Source organism: Cherax quadricarinatus, chromosome 39 (assembly GCF_038502225.1).
Source record: "Cherax quadricarinatus isolate ZL_2023a chromosome 39, ASM3850222v1, whole genome shotgun sequence".
Classification (NCBI taxonomy): Eukaryota; Metazoa; Arthropoda; class Malacostraca; order Decapoda; family Parastacidae; genus Cherax; species Cherax quadricarinatus.
Window position 1 is genome coordinate 26962062 of NC_091330.1, and position 17719 is coordinate 26979780.

General features: G+C 39.3%; 1 protein-coding gene across 5 annotated transcripts in view; it reads left to right on the forward strand.

Moving 5' to 3' along the window:
• LOC128696401 (protein turtle-like) overlaps window positions 1-17719 on the forward strand; it is a 1392149-nt gene that overhangs the window by 714004 nt on the left and 660426 nt on the right. For all 5 annotated transcript variants that reach the window (XM_070092535.1, XM_070092536.1, XM_070092538.1 and 2 more), the window contains exons 10-11: window positions 10458-10538; window positions 11124-11252. In XM_070092535.1, coding sequence (XP_069948636.1) covers window positions 10458-10538; window positions 11124-11252 — 210 coding nt within the window. The remainder of the gene's footprint in view (window positions 1-10457; window positions 10539-11123; window positions 11253-17719) is intronic.

Consider the following 17719-nt stretch of genomic DNA (forward strand, 5'->3'; position numbering starts at 1 on the left):
TGTCAGTTAAAAATAGAAGAGGAGAGTTATTAAATGGAGAGTTAGAGGTACAGGGAAGATGGAGGGAATATTTTGAGGAATTGTTAAATGTTGATGAAGATAGGGAAGCTGTGATTTCGTGTATAGGGCAAGGAGGAATAACATCTTGTAGGAGTGAGGAAGAGCCAGTTGTGAGTGTGGGGGAAGTTCGTGAGGCAGTAGGTAAAATGAAAGGGGGTAAGGCAGCCAGGATTGATGGGATAAAGATAGAAATGTTAAAAGCAGGTGGGGATATAGTTTTGGAGTGGTTGGTGCAATTATTTAATAAATGTATGGAAGAGGGTAAGGTACCTAGGGATTGGCAGAGAGCATGCATAGTTCCTTTGTATAAAGGCAAAGGGGACAAAAGAGAGTGCAAAAATTATAGGGGGATAAGTCTGTTGAGTATACCTGGTAAAGTGTATGGTAGAGTTATTATTGAAAGAATTAAGAGTAAGACGGAGAATAGGATAGCAGATGAACAAGGAGGCTTTAGGAAAGGTAGGGGGTGTGTGGACCAGGTGTTTACAGTGAAACATATAAGTGAACAGTATTTAGATAAGGCTAAAGAGGTCTTTGTGGCATTTATGGATTTGGAAAAGGCGTATGACAGGGTGGATAGGGGGGCAATGTGGCAGATGTTGCAAGTGTATGGTGTAGGAGGTAGGTTACTGAAAGCAGTGAAGAGTTTTTACGAGGATAGTGAGGCTCAAATTAGAGTATGTAGGAAAGAGGGAAATTATTTCCCAGTAAAAGTAGGCCTTAGACAAGGATGTGTGATGTCACCATGGTTGTTTAATATATTTATAGATGGGGTTGTAAGAGAAGTAAATGCGAGGGTCTTGGCAAAAGGCGTGGAGTTAAAAGATAAAGAATCACACATATAGTGGGAGTTGTCACAGTTGCTCTTTGCTGATGACACTGTGCTCTTGGGAGATTCTGAAGAGAAGTTGCAGAGATTGGTGGATGAATTTGGTAGGGTGTGCAAAAGAAGAAAATTAAAAGTGAATATAGGAAAGAGTAAGGTTATGAGGATAACAAAAAGATTAGGTGATGAAAGATTGGATATCAGATTGGAGGGAGAGTGTGGAGGAGGTGAATGTATTCAGATATTTGGGAGTGGACGTGTCAGCAGATGGGTCTATGAAAGATGAGGTGAATCATAGAATTGATAAGGGGAAAAGGGTGAGTGGTGCACTCAGGAGTCTGTGGAGACAAAGAACTTTGTCCTTGGAGGCAAAGAGGGGAATGTATGAGAGTATAGTTTTACTAACGCTCTTATATGGGTGTGAAGCATGGGTGATGAATGTTGCAGCGAGGAGAAGGCTGGAGGCAGTGGAGATGTCATGTCTGAGGGCAATGTGTGGTGTGAATATAATGCAGAGAATTCGTAGTTTGGAAGTTAGGAGGAGGTGCGGGATTACCAAAACTGTTGTCCAGAGGGCTGAGGAAGGGTTGTTGAGGTGGTTCGGACATGTAGAGAGAATGGAGCGAAACAGAATGACTTCAAGAGTGTATCAGTCTGTAGTGGAAGGAAGGCGGGGTAGGGGTCGGCCTAGGATAGGTTGGAGAGAGGGTGTAAAGGAGGTTTTGTGTGCGAGGGGCTTGGACTTCCAGCAGGCATGCGTGAGCGTGTTTGATAGGAGTGAATGGAGACAAATGGTTTTTAATACTTGACGTGCTGTTGGAGTGTGAGCAAAGTAACATTCAGGGAAACCGGCAGGCCGGACTTGAGTCCTGGAGATGGGAAGTACAATGCCTGCACTCTGAAAGAGGGGTGTTAATGTTGCAGTTTAAAAACTGTAGTGTAAAGCACCCTTCAGGCAAGACAGTGATGGAGTGAATGATGATGAAAGTTTTTCTTTTTCGGGCCACCCTGCCTTGGTGGGAATCGGCCAGTGTGATAATAATAATAAAAAAAATAAATATAAAAAATTTTACAAATTTAAATAATGGCTCTGCATTTCTCTTATCTGGAGGTCAGTGTACCTGATGAGAGGAGAATCACATGTCATCCTGCTGACAGTTTTGATATCCTCTCAGTCTTCTTCAATTTGTCATCACTATCTTGCTGCTTTTTTTTTTTTTTTTAAACATGCTGGCCATCTCCCACTGAGGCAGGGTAATTCGAAAAAGAAACACTTTCACGATCATTCACACTATCACTATCTTGCCAGAGGAATGCAGATACAACAGTGTAGATGTCACTAAACAGCAAATATCAGCAGAAGAGCCTGGTCTATGGCTGGGCTCTGAGAGTAGAAAGACTCACAAAACTCATCAAAGGTTTATATCCTAAACCCCATCTTTAGTGTGCAAGCACTGTACTTCCCTCCTCTAGGACTGAAGTCCAGCTAACCAATAACTTATTACCTATTCCATATACTTGCAACATCTGTCATATAGCTTCTCTATCCACTCTACCTTGCTGGTAAATACCTATATCGAGAGCATCTTCTGCAATTTCTGCATCACTCACCATCTGTAACCAGGATTGCCCTCATTTTCTTCTAACCACATCATCACATCTTTCTCCAAATCATTTATTTTTCCCACCCTCTGAAGGTTTTCTTGAAAACCACTTGTATTGAATCCCACAAAGTCAAGCTCAATATCAAAATCATTTAAAAAAGATTTCCACCCATTGGCTAATGTTGTTTTTGTTTCCTTCATGATTCTGGAAGGTTGAAGGTGGCATACTGAAGTTTGTACTTCTTGATGCTCTGCAACATATGCAGACCTCTGGTATCTCTTTCTGAAGCTTATTCATTTTCAATCACTAGTACTTGGTATAAGTGTCTAGACTGGTACATTCTCTTGCAGGCTGCCATAACCCTTCTGAGCCATAGGTGGATCAGAGAGCAGGAACATGGCCTTAATTTTACCATCACTATTGCTTAAATTTTTCAGCTCTTGGGTAAGCAGGTTCATTATCAAGCAGAATAAGAGCATTGATGTCCATGAATTAAGTTTGAGACCTTCTAGTTGGTTCTTGTGTACTTTAGGGAAGAAATATATTCTTTCTTTCTTTCAACACACTGGCCGTATCCAACCGAGGTAGGTTGGCCCAAAAGGAAAAACAAAAGTTTCTCCTTTTACATTTAGTAATATATACAGGAGAAGGGGTTACTAGCCCCTTGCTCCAAGAAATATATCTTTCTTTCAACACACCGGCCGTATCCCACCGAGGTGGGGTGGCCCAAAAAGAAAAACAAAAGTTTCTCTTTTTAAATTTAGCAATTTATACAGGAGAAGGAGTTACTAGCCCCTTACTCCCGGCAATTTAGTCGCCTCTTACAACACGCATGGCTTACGGAGGAAGAATTCTGTTCCACTTCCCCATGGAGATAAGAGGAAATAAACAAGAACAAGAACTAGAAAGAAAAAAGCAGAAAACCCAGAGGGGTGTGTGTATATATATATGCTTGTACATGGAGAGGAATAAGTGGGATTAGGTCAGGGGTTTCAAATAGAGTTAGAGCTAAAGAAGGAGTAGCAATAATGCTGAGGGATAAGTTATGGCAGGAAAAGAGGGACTACAAATGTATAAATTCAAGGATTATGTGGAGTAAAATAAAGATTGGATGTGAAAAGTGGGTTATAGTAAGTGTGTATGCACCTGGAGAAGAGAGAAGTGTAGAGGAGAGAGAGAGATTCTGGGAAATGTTGAGTGAATGCGTGGGGAGTTTTGAATCAAGTGTGAGAGTAATGGTGGTTGGGGATTTTAATGCTAAAGTGGGTAAAAATGTTATGGAGGGAGTAGTAGGTAAATTTGGGGTGCCAGGGGTAAATGTAAATGGGGAGCCTTTAATTGAGCTATGTGTAGAAAGAAATTTGGTAATAAGTAATACATATTTTATGAAAAAGAGGATAAATAAATATACAAGGTATGATGTAGCACGTAATGAAAGTAGTTTATTAGATTATGTATTGGTGGATAAAAGGTTGATGGGTAGGCTTCAGGATGTACATGTTTATAGAGGGGCAACTGATATATCGGATCATTATTTAGTTGTAGCTACAGTTAGAGTAAGAGGTAGATGGGAAAAGAGGAAGGTGGCAACAACAAGTAAGAGGGAGGTGAAAGTGTATAAACTAAGGGAGGAGGAAGTTCGGGCGAGATATAAGCGACTATTGGCAGAAAGGTGGGCTAGTGCAAAGATGAGTAGTGGGGGGGTTGAAGAGGGTTGGAATAGTTTTAAAAATGCAGTATTAGAATGTGGGGCAGAAGTTTGTGGTTATAGGAGGGTGGGGGCAGGAGGGAAGAGGAGTGATTGGTGGAATGATGAAGTAAAGGGTGTGACAAAAGAGAAAAAGGTAGCTTATGAGAGGTTTTTACAAAGCAGAAGTGTTATAAGAAGAGCAGAGTATATGGAGAGTAAAAGAAAGGTAGAGAGAGTGGTGAGAGAGTGCAAAAGGAGAGCAGATGATAGAGTGGGAGAGGCACTGTCAAGAAATTTTAATGAAAATAAGAAAAAATTTTGGAGTGAGTTAAACAAGTTAAGAAAGCCTAGGGAAAGTATGGATTTGTCAGTTAAAAACAGAGTAGGGGAGTTAGTAGATGGGGAGAGGGAGGTATTAGGTAGATGGCGAGAATATTTTGAGGAACTTTTAAATGTTGAGGAAGAAAGGGAGGCGGTAATTTCATGCACTGGCCAGGGAGGTATACCATCTTTTAGGAGTGAAGAAGAGCAGAATGTAAGTGTGGTGGAGGTACATGAGGCATTACGTAGAATGAAAGGGGGTAAAGCAGCTGGAACTTATGGGATCATGACAGAAATGTTAAAAGCAGGGGGAGATATAGTGTTGGAGTGGTTGGTACTTTTGTTTAATAAATGTATGAAAGAGGGGAAGGTACCTAGGGATTGGCAGAGAGCATGTATAGTCCCTTTATATAAAGGGAAAGGGGACAAAAGAGATTGTAAAAATTATAGAGGAATAAGTTTACTGAGTATACCAGGAAAAGTATACGGTAGGGTTATAATTGAAAGAATAAGAGGTAAGACAGAATGTAGGATTGCGGATGAGCAGGGAGGCTTCAGAGTGGGTAGGGGATGTGTAGATCAAGTGTTTACATTTAAGCATATATGTGAACAGTATTTAGATAAAGGTAGGGAAGTTTTTATTGCATTTATGGATTTAGAAAAAGCATATGATAGAGTGGATAGAGGAGCAATGTGGCAGATGTTGCAAGTATATGGAATAGGTGGTAAGTTACTAAATGCTGTAAAGAGCTTTTATGAGGATAGTGAGGCTCAGGTTAGGGTGTGTAAAAGAGAGGGAGCTTACTTCCCGGTAAAAGTAGGTCTTAGACAGGGATGTGTAATGTCACCATGGTTGTTTAATATATTTATAGATGGGGTTGTAAAAGAAGTAAATGCTAGGGTGTTCGGGAGAGGGGTGGGATTAAATTATGGGGAATCAAATTCAAAATGGGAATTGACACAGTTACTTTTTGCTGATGATACTGTGCTTATGGGAGATTCTAAAGAAAAATTGCAAAGGTTAGTGGATGAGTTTGAGAATGTGTGTAAAGGTAGAAAGTTGAAAGTGAACATAGAAAAGAGTAAGGTGATGAGGGTATCAAATGATTTAGATAAAGAAAAATTGGATATCAAATTGGGGAGGAGGAGTATGGAAGAAGTGAATGTTTTCAGATACTTGGGAGTTGACGTGTCGGCGGATGGATTTATGAAGGATGAGGTTAATCATAGAATTGATGAGGGAAAAAAGGTGAGTGGTGCGTTGAGGTATATGTGGAGTCAAAAAACGTTATCTATGGAGGCAAAGAAGGGAATGTATGAAAGTATAGTAGTACCAACACTCTTATATGGATGTGAAGCTTGGGTGGTAAATGCAGCAGCGAGGAGACGGTTGGAGGCAGTGGAGATGTCCTGTCTAAGGGCAATGTGTGGTGTAAATATTATGCAGAAAATTCGGAGTGTGGAAATTAGGAGAAGGTGCGGAGTTAATAAAAGTATTAGTCAGAGGGCAGAAGAGGGGTTGTTGAGGTGGTTTGTTCATTTAGAGAGAATGGATCAAAGTAGAATGACATGGAAAGCATATAAATCTATAGGGGAAGGAAGGAGGGGAAGGGGTCGTCCTCGAAAGGGTTGGAAAAAGGGGGTAAAGGAGGTTTTGTGGGCGAGGGGCTTGGACTTCCAGCAAGCGTGCATGAGCGTGTTAGATAGGAGTGAATGGAGACGAATGATACTTGGGACCTGACGATCTGTTGGAGTGTGAGCAGGGTAATATTTAGTGAAGGGATTCAGGGAAACCGGTTATTTTCATATAGTCGGACTTGAGTCCTGGAAATGGGAAGTACAATGCCTGCACTTTAACCCTTTGACTGTTTTCGACGTATAAATACGTCTTACGAGCCAATGTTTCTGACGTATATATACTCAATAATTCTAGCGGCTTCAAATCAAGCGGGAGAAAGCTGGTAGGCCCACATGTGAGAGAATGGGTCTGTGTGGTCAGTGTGCACCACATAAAAAAAATCCTGCAGCACACATTGCGTAATGAGAAAAAAAAAAACTCTGATCGTTTTTTTGGAATAAAACGCCGACTTTGAGGTGTTTTTTCGTATAGTATTTATCGTTGTATTCGCGTTTTCATGGTCTTAGGTGATAAAATGGAAAACATATTACAGAAATAGAGATGATTTTCATTACTTTTACGATGAAAACGACCTTGAAACTGAGCTCAAAGTAGCGGAAATGTTCGATTTTTACCAATGTTCAAGAGTAAATAAATCACACCACACGTCCAATACACGTCAACTGGGGAGTCTAATATTCTTTCACTAGTGCACTGATATTATTTATACCATTTTTACAATAATGCAGTCGTCTGCATAACAGTAAATTTTGTATTTTTTTGTATGAATAAAAAATCAAAATAGAAAGCAATAATAATATAAGAGGGGCCTAGAGATGTGACTAATGAACAGAGCATATGTTATTTTAGTGCCACGAATGTCTATCTTGTTTATTCTGGACCCTATTTTGAAATTGGCATCTTTTTTAGTTTGCGTGAAATTGGCCAAATTGCCAATTTCTGACCACCATATTGGGTAGTCCAAATTAGTAAATGGGAGGTTTCTTGTACTCAGCTGATAGATAAAATGGAGTTCTAAAGAAATAGCTATGAGTTTGGTCAACTGAAACAATGGAATTGGCTGAAAATAGGGCTCAAAGTCGGCGAAATCGCCGATACGCATATGTCGCAGAAACCGCTAAATTCGCGGGAGCATAATTCCACGAGTTTTCGACCAAATTTCGAACTTTTGGTGTCATTACCATCGGGAAAAGATTCTCTATCATTTCATAAGAAAAAATAATTTTTTTTTTTTTCAAAAATTGAGCGACATAGAATGACAGTTTCAGAGAGGGGCCTGAAACAGTCAAAGGGTTAAAGGAGGGGGTTGGGATATTGGCAGTTTGGAGGGATATGTTGTGTATCTTTATACGTATATGCTTCTAAACTGTTGTATTCTGAGCACCTCTGCAAAAGCAGTGATAATGTGTGAGTGTGGTGAAAGTGTTGAATGATGATGAAAGTATTTTCTTTTTTGGGGGATTTTCTTTCTTTTTTGGGTCACCCTGCCTCGGTGGGAGACGGCCAACTTGTTGAAAAAAAAAAAAACATGTATGTGTAGTGAGACTTAAGTGCAAGTAGAAGTAGCAAGACATACCTGAAATCTTGCATGTTTGTGAGACAGACAAAAGACACCAGCAATCCTACCATCATGTAAAACAATTACAGGTTTTCGTTGTACACTCACTTGGCAGGACGGTAGTTCCTCCCTGGGCGGTTGCTGTCTACCAACCTACTACCTAGGAGAGAGTCAGTCTCTCTCTCTCTCTCTCTCTCTCTCTCTCTCTCTCTCTCTCTCTCTCTCTCTCTCTCTCTCTCTCTCTCTCTCTCTCTCTCTCTCTCTCTCTCTCTCTCTCTCTCTCTCTCTCTCTCTCTCTCTCTCTCTCTCTCTCTTTCTCTCTTTCTCTCTTTTTCTCTTTTTCTCTTTTTCTCTTTTTCTCTTTTTCTCTTTTTCTCTTTTTCTCTTTTTCTCTTTTTCTCTTTTTCTCTTTTTCTATTTTTCTATTTTTCTCTTTCTCTCTTTCTCTCTCTTTTTCTCTTTTTCTCTTTTTCTCTTTTTCTCTTTTTCTCTTTTTCTCTTTTTCTCTTTTTCTCTTTTTCTCTTTCTCTCTTTCTCTTTCTCTTTCTCTCTTTCTCTTTCTCTCTTTCTCTCTTTCTCTCTTTCTCTCTCTTTCTCTCTCTTTCTCTCTCTTTCTCTCTCACTCAGGTAGTAGGTTGGTAGACAGCAACCGCCCAGGGAGGTACTACTGTCCTGCCAAGTGAGTGTAAAACGAAAGCCTCTAATCGTTTTACATGATGGTAGGATTGCTGGTGTCCTTTTTTCTGTCTCATAAACATGCAAGATTTCAGGTACGTCTTGCTACTTCTACTTACACTTAGGTCACACTACACATGCATGTGCAAGCATATATATATATATATATATATATACACCCCTTTGAGCTTTCTTCTATTTTCTTTCTAGTTCTTGTTTATTTCCTCTTACCTCCATGGGGAAGTGGAACAGAATTCTTCCTCCGTAAGCCATGCGTGTTGTAAGAGGCGACTAAAATGCCGGGAGCAAGGGACTAGTAACCCCTTCTCCTGTATATATTACTAAATGTAAAAGGAGAAACTTTCGCTCTTCCTTTTGGGCCACCCCGCCTCGGTGGGATACGGCCGGTGTGTTGAAAGAAAGAAAGAAGATATATATATATATATATCTATATATATAAAAGCAGTCGGTATATATATCCCTCATTAATGCAGCATAATGCTGAGAAGCAGTCGTTGCTGATCTTATGGTCTGGTGTTCTTTCTTCATGTTGAAAGGCTAGTGTGTTAGAAGGGAGTGAAAGTCAAAAGAAACCAATCTTATCAGCATTTTACAAGTGAGATAGGAGGAGCCTCTTGTTGTCTATCAGATCATTTAACATTAATCCTAATAACTCAGCTTTGTCCACGGCACTACCAGCCTTGCCCTGAGTCTTCATATTACTGAATCCATGTCAATTGTACAAGTGCCAAAGCATACTATCATTTGCCTGAAATTCTACATTCATATTCTTCTTTCTCCTATTAGCAGTAGAGCAAAGATTATCACCACCAACATTTATACCAATAGAACATTTCTGAACATATCATTTGTACATTTTTTCAAACATTTTTTTTATCTTTAGTCATTTTCATATGCTCCCCAGAACCATAACATAACATTTTTTGGCTTGCAATAAACAATAAACTTCAGAATATATGCTGTAAGCTTAGCCTTGCTTTTTTGGATATCATAAACTTTTGCTACACCATACTCCTCACTTGTATGGATCACCAACATACCAGCCTCTGCCTTGCTTATCAGATTCACATACTTCTTGGCACCACTACTTGCTCTAGAGGTATTTTGGTAATGATACTATACTGTATAAGAAAATAATGATAAGTGCTATAAATCCACGGAAAATGGGAATTTGATGACAACTGTACATGCGAGTGCATATGGGCAATAACAGAGGCGCAGCTTAAGATCACCCTGAGAATTAATGAATACGGACAGGTCCTGGTTGTAACCATTCCAGGTTGTACTGGAAAAAGTCTGGATCCAGTGTACCTGGTCCCAGACACTACAAGACACACTTCTCACTAATAAATTAAATCTGAATCCAACAGACTAGGCTCATTGGTTCTAGACATTGTCTGACCACATATTTTATCTATTAAATCCAAAATCCAGTAAACTGAGGGTTTAACATTTCTCTAGTTTATGTTGCAATATTTTTGAGCAACATGCTGTGTGCCAAAGCATTTTCTGATTTTTCAAATAAACTGTTCTGACCATCTTTTCAATTTTAGAGCTTAGAGATCAAATGCCATTTCTGTTGAGACCAATTTCCACACATTAATTTATGTTTAAAATATCTGGCAAATGAGCATTGATGAAATGCTGCAGTACAAGATGTATGCACAGTCCCACTGCATATGGCATGTGTATACTCACAGTTTGAAAATATCTTAACACATTAAGTGAATAATGTATTGCACAAGGGCTTATTATGACACTGACACTGTGATGAAGGTGTTTTCTCAGTTGTGGTTAAGGATCTAAAGACAGATAACAGGGATTGCTTATGTGATATTCAGATTTTAATTTGAGGAAAATGTTTTGAGAACATGAACTCCAGGCAACATGAAGGTACATTATAATTTCACTGCAAAAGAATTTTGAGCCTCTATATATGTTATAACAAGAACTGGGCAAATTTAAAAAAATGTGAAATCTAGACTTACCTTTTACATTAAAAAAATACTTCTGTGTATCTCTCAACATTTAACTAACATGATTTTTCTCTCCATTAAAAAAGGTAAATCAGTCACATCAAGGTCGCTACAGCTGCACACCTTATAACCGTCACACCACAGCTGGGGCTTCAGGTGACATGGAAGTAAGTCAGAGTTGTTAACCCACTCTAGCACTTTGAATTGAGCTCTATATGAAATTAACATTTCACAGATTTCTTGTACAAGTTAACATGTATTTAATGTAGTACAGTGGAACCTTGGTTTTTGTATGCCCTAGTTGGAGAAAATTCTTGAAGAAAATTCTCTATAAAATGTATTTTTTGTTAATATTTTTGGGTGTCTGGAATGGAACCAATTACAGTGGACCCCCGCCTTACGATATAATTTCATTCCAGAAGTATGTTTAGGTGCCGTTACCGAACAAATTTTTTCCCATAAGGAATATTGTGAAGTAGATTAGTTCGTTTCAGACCCCCAAAAATACAAGTACAAAAGCACTTACATAAATACACTTACATAATTGGTCACATTGGAAGCTGATCGTAAGGCGGGGGTCCACTGTACTCCGTTCCAGACACCCAAAAATATCAACAAAAAATACATTTTACTGAGAGTTTTCTCCAAGAATTTTCTCCAACTAGGGCATACAAAAACCGAGGTTCCACTGTATTTAAGTATCTCTTTAGATTGACATAATACTGAAGTTAAATCTTAATAATATTCACTAGGTGCTAGTTCGTGACCCACCGGTGTTTGCCCCTCGGCCTCAACCTCAATATCATGGTCAAGTAGGCGAGGAAGTGACACTTGTCTGTGGAGGCCAAGGTTCACCCACTCCAGAAGTCACATGGAAGAGGGTATGTCTTGAACTTCCTTTACAGAAAGTTCAGTCATCTGTATATTCCTAATTAAATCACACTTAGTTATTTATGATTTTTATATAACATGTTCTTTCCTCAGTAAGCCATGCGTGTTGTAAAAATCAACTAAAATGCCGGGAACAATGGGCTAGTAACCCCTTTTCCCGTATAGCCTACTGAAAAGAAAAAGAAGAAAACCGTCAAAGTGGGATGTTTGAAGGTGTGTGAAAGTTGTGCGAATGATAAAAAAAAAAGATGATTGTGGATGTTATGAATGAGAAGAAGCTAGATGTCCTGGCTTTAAAATAAATGGGATTAAGTCAAGGGTTTCAAATAGAGTTAGAGCTAAAGAAGGAGTAGCAATAATGTTGAAGGATAAGTTATGGCAGGAAAAGAGGGAATATAAATGTATAAATTCAAGGATTATATGGAGTAAAATAAGGGTTGGATGTGAAAAGTGGGTTACAATAAGTGTTTATGCACCTGGAGAAGAGGAATATGTGGAGGAGAGAGATTTTGGGAAATGTTGAGTGACTGCATGGGGAGTTTTGAACCAAGTGAGAGAGTACTTGTGGTTAGGGGTCTCAATGTTAAAGTGAGTACAAATGTTGTGGAGGGAGTAGCAGGAAAATTTGGGGTGCCAGGGGTAAATGAAAATGGGGAGCCTTTAATTCAGCTATGTGTAGAAAGAGGTTTGGTAATAAGTAATGCATATTTTATGAAAAAGAGGATAAATAAATATACAAGGTATGATATAGCACATAATGAAAGTAGTTTTAGATTATGTATAGGTGGATAAAAGGTTGAAGGGTAGGCTTCAGGATGTACATGTTTATAGAGGGGCAACTGATATATCGGATCATTATTTAGTTGTAGCTACAGTTAGAGTAAGAGGTAGATGGGACAAAAGGAAAATGGCAACAGCAAGTAAGAGAGAGGTGAAAGTGTATGAACTAAGGGAGGAGGAAGTTAGGGTGAGTTATAAGCATCTATTGGCAGAAAGGTGGGCTAGTGCAAGTATGAGTAGTGGGCGGGTTGAAGAGGGTTGGAATAGTTTTAAAAATGCAGTATTAGAATATGGGGCAAAAGTTTGTGGCTATAGGAGGGTGGGTGCAGGAGAAAAGAGGAGTGATTGGTGGAATGATGAAGTAAAGGGTGTGATAAAAGAGAAAAAGGTAGCATATGAGAGATTTTTACAAAGCAGAAGTGTTATAAGAAGAGCAGAGTATATGGAGAGTAAAAGAAAGGTGAAGAGAGTAGTGAGAGATTGCAAAAGGAGAGCAGATGATAGAGTGGGAGAGGCACTGTCAAGAAATTTTGATGAAAATAAGAAAAACTTTTGGAGTGAGATAAACAAGTTAAGAAAGCCTAGGGAACGAATGGATTTATCAGTAAAAACAGAGTAGGGGAGTTAGTGGATGGGGAGCTGGAGGTATTGGGTAGATTGCAGGAATATTTTGAGAAACTTTTAAATGTCGATGAAGAAAAGGAGGTGGTAATTTCATGCACTGGCCAGGGAGGTATAACATCTTTTAGGAGTGAAGAAGAGCAGGATGTGAGTGTGGGGGAGGTGCATGAGGCATAATGTAGAATGAAAGGGGGTAAAGCAACTGGAACTGATGGGATCATGACAGAAATGTTAAAAGCAAGGAGGGATATAGTGTTGGAGTAGTTGGTGTTTTTGTTTAATATATGAAAGAGAAGGCACCTGCAGAGAGCATGTATATTTCCTTTAAATATAGGGAAGGGGGACAAAAGAGATTGTAAAAATTATAGGGGAATAAATTTACTGAGTATACCAGGAAAAGTGTATGGTAGGGTTATTATTGAAAGAATTTGAGGTAAGACAGAGAATAGGATTGCAGATGAGCAAGGAGGCTTTAGAGTGGGTAGGGGATATGTAGATCAAGTGTTTACATTGAAGCATATATGTGAACAGTATTTAGATAAAGGTAGGGAAATTTTCATTGCATTTATGGATTTAGAAAAGGCATATGATAGAGTGGATAGGGGAGCAATGTGGCAGATGTTGCAAGTATATGGAATAGGTGGTAAGTTACTAAATGCTGTAAAGAGTTTTTATGAGGATAGTGAGGCTCAGGTTAGGGTGTGTAGAAGAGGGAGATTACTTCCCAGTAAAAGTAGGTCTTAGACAGGGATGTGTAATGTCACCATGGTTGTTTAATATATTTATTGATGGGGTTGTGAAGGAAGTAAATGCTAGAGTGTTGGAGAGAGGGGTGGGATTAAATTATGGGGAATCAAATACAAAATGGGAGTTGATACAGTTAGTTTTTGCTGATGATACTGTGCTTATGGGAGATTCCAAAGAAAAGTTGCAAAGGTTAGTGGATGAGTTTGGGAGGTTGTGTAAAGATAGAAAGTTGAAAATGAACATAGATAAGAGTAAAGTGATGAGGGTATCAAATGATTTATATAAAGAAAAATTGGATATGACATTGGAGAGAGGGAGTGTGGAAAATTACATTTATCTGGATGTAACTCATAATATACATACCAGTAAATGGTAACAAAGATAATTATTATTTATCAAAGTTACAGACAAGTAGGAATTTGGGACACCTAGGTCGCAAAAAAATGTCCCCCTTCGATACCTACCACTGTCATATCCACAAGTTGCTCTAGAACTATTAATTACAAATGAAATATGCATCACCAGGAATTCTGGTAAATATATAAGTTTGTGGACTATATATTAAAATTAATAAATGATTATATATATACACATATACATAACAGAAGGAGAATATATCTTAATACTGTATCACTCACCAATTTGACTGGAGATCAAGGTGTATCATACTCAGAAAACCACTGTCTATACAAGAAAATAACACTGGCTAGAGTTACAACATTACAGACTTATCTGAGGTTCCTGGAGCTGTCTTGTCCAGTCGCCTGATATCTCAAGTTATGCAGGAATGCACATCCAACAATTTCGGCTCCTATTTGAGAGGTGTCAGCCCAATTTTACCTCTAGAGCACGAAAAATTCTTCCCATTATTCACTAACGTTTGTGTTGACTCAATTCAAACATGGCGAGTCTTTTCTGCGCATTTGCAGAATTTCCCATTTTTTATAACATAATTTTTATTAAATACAGTATGGCCATCTATTTACATATAACTACTGTATTTCTGGAAAATATATACAGTATTTTCCACAGGGAGTATGGAAAAAGTGAATGTTTTCAGATGTTTGGAAGTTGACTTGTCAGCTGATGGGTTCATGAAGGATGAGGTTAACTATAGAATTGATGAAGGAAAAAAGGTGAGTGGTGCATTGAGGTATCTGTGGAGACAAAAAAACATTACCCATGGAGGCAAAGAAGGAAATGTATGAAAGTATAGTGGTACCAACACTCTTATATGGACGTGAAGCTTGGGTTGCAAATGCTGCAGCGAGGAGGCGGCTGGAGGCAGTGGAGATGTCCTTTCTAAGGGCAGTGTGTGGTGTAAATATTATGTAGAGAATTTGGAGTGTGGAAATTAGGAGGAGGTGTGGAGTTAATAAAAGTATCAGTCAGAGGGCTGAAGAGGGATTGTTGAGGTGGTTTGATCATTTAGAGAGAATGGATCAAAGTAGATTGACTTGGAGAGTTTATAAATCTGTAAGGGAAGGAAGGTGAGTAGGGGTCGTCCTCGAAAAGGTTGGAAGGAGGGGATAAAGGAGGTTTTGTGGGCGAGGGGCTTGGGCTTCCAGCAAGCATGTGTGGGTGTGTTAGATAGGAGTGAATGGAAACGAATGGTTTTTGGGACCTGACGAGCTGTTGGAGTGTGAGCAGGGTAATATTTAGTGAAGGGATTCAGGGAAACTGGTTATTTTTATATAGCCAGACTTGAGTACTGGAAATGGAAAGGGCAATGCCTACACTTTAAAGGAGGGGTTTGGGATATTGGCAGTTTGGAGGGGTATGTTATACATCTTTATATATGCTTCTAAACTGTTGTATCTGGGCACCTCTGCAAAGACAGTGATTATGTGTGAGTGAGGTGAAAGAACGATGATGAAAGTATTTTCTTTTTTGGGATTTTTTTTTTGGGTCACCCTGCCTTGGTGGGAGATGGCCGACTTGTTGAAAAAAAAATTTTAATTTATTAAGATTAGAAACATGCAAGAGCTGTTTTCAATGGGAATTACATAACCAAAATTCAGAAGCAGATTGACAATGATAATGACAATGTTTATTTCCTTGTAAAGCTTACAATGTGTGATTTACATGTTACAAAGTATTAATTACAAAGAAGGCCACTAGCATGCCTAGGCATTTCGGGCAGACTAATACTAATTCTTACTCTTTATTGATATAGGTTATGGAGCAGTACATTTGAACTTACATTATTAGATACATACATAATTAGGTGCATAATTATATGAAGAATTGAGACACTTATGCAACATATGGGAATCTTTATTTAAGAAACGTTTTGCCAAACAGTGGCTTCATCAGTCTTATACAAAGCAGGAAGGTATAAGGAGAGGAGGAGTTTGAGGTAATCAGTCCCTCAGCCTGGAGTCGATGTGTTCAGTTCATCAATATTGTAGAAAGTACAGCACAGGGCTGCAGCAGTGGCTTATATACTGTAGTCAGGTGAGACGAAGCAGGAGGAGGCAGGGTCATAGTGGAACCATCCACTAGTCTAAGTAGGTGTTTGTCCAAAGATTGGACAAGTTTTAAAGAATTCTTTGTATCAAGATCCCATGATGATGCAGTGTCTGACAGATATTATGAATGGTTTTGAAAACCAACAAGTTGAAGAACTGAGACACTTGTTCAACATATGGGTATCTTTATTGAAGGAACGTTTTGCCACACAGTGGCTTCATCAGCCTTATACAAAGCAGGAAGGTATAAGGAGAGGAGGAGTTGGAGGTAATCAGTCCCTCAACCTGGAGTCGATGTATTCAGTCCATCAGTCTTGTAGAAAGTACACGGCCTGCAAGAGCTTTGTTAGGGTGATGTACCTCCACAAATCTTTCCATCCTACTCCACATTGCACAAATCTCCTTAATCTCTGAAGAAGGCACCTTCTTCCATCTCTCTCCCTTCTCCTCTGAAGCAATTTCCTGAGCTGTGGTCTGTTGCAGATGAAGCTCTTGTAGCTCTTCAGTGATTAGCTCTTCGTTGTGGTCCATCACCAACTCTTCCACATCCTCGCTACTCACATCCAACCCCATGGAATTCCTCAATGCTACAAAAGATTCCACAACTGGCATAGGGTCCTCAGGGTCAGCCCCTAACCCTCAATTTTCCCCAAGCAGAGTTCAAAGTCCTGGAAGTCACTCCCTCCCAAGCCTTACCTATAAGGTTTATGCAAAACTCTCTTAGGATCAATTGAGTGTCTGAGGTCACATCAAAGCACCTTTGAAACAATGCTTTGGTGTAGAGTTTTTTGAAATTTGAAATGATCTGCTAGTCCATGGGCTGGATGAGAGGAGTGGTATTAGGAGGCAAGAACTTTGAATGAAATGAAACTCCTCCACAATTTGGTCATCCAAATCTGGAGGATGAGCAGGTATTACCAGGAGGCACTGGAGTTCCAATTTATTTTCCAGGAGGTATTTCTTCACACTGGGGCCAAACACTTCATTGAACCAATCAAGGAAAATTTCCCTTGTGACCCATGCCTTACTGTTAGCCTTCCAATCACACACAATTTACTCTTGTCTACACTGTTTTTCTTGAATGCTCTGGGATTTTCAGAGTGATGCAGTAGTAAAGGCTTCACTTTGAAATACTCACTAGCATCACTACAGAACAAAAGAGTAAGCCTGTCTTTCATAGGCTTGTGTCCTGGGAGTGCCTTTTCCTCCTGCGTGATGTAGGTCCCCCTTGGCATTTTCTTCCAAAAGAGGCCTGTTTCATCACAATTGAACACTTGTTGGGGTTTGAATTCTTCAGCCTCTATGTACCCCTTTAATTCACCCACGTATTTTTCAACCACATATTTGTCAGAACTGGCAGCCTCACCATGCCTTACCACATTGTGTATGCCACTATGCTTCTTAAATCTCTCAAACCAGCCTTTGCTGACCATAAATTCACAAACTTCAGCACTTGTTACAGGCATTTTCTTTATGAGATCATCATGCAACTGCCTTACCTTTTCACAAATTATCAACTGATAACACTATCTCATTGATCCACACCAACAATTATTTCTCAACATCTTCGAGCACTTGTGATCTCATTTTTGTGAGCATATTTACCTTTTTTGCAACAACAGCGTCCTTGGTTTCCTTTTTCTTAGCCACGATGGAAGCTATGGGTGTATGGGGTTTGTTATACAACGTGGCAAGCTCTGCAACACGTATTCCACTTTCATATTTTTCAGTGATGTCTTTCTTCAGTTCTATTGTGTTTCTCACCTCCTTTACCAAAGGCCTGGCACTAGGAGCCTTCTTTGGAGCCATGGTGGCTTATTTAGCAGTTGCAAGCACTA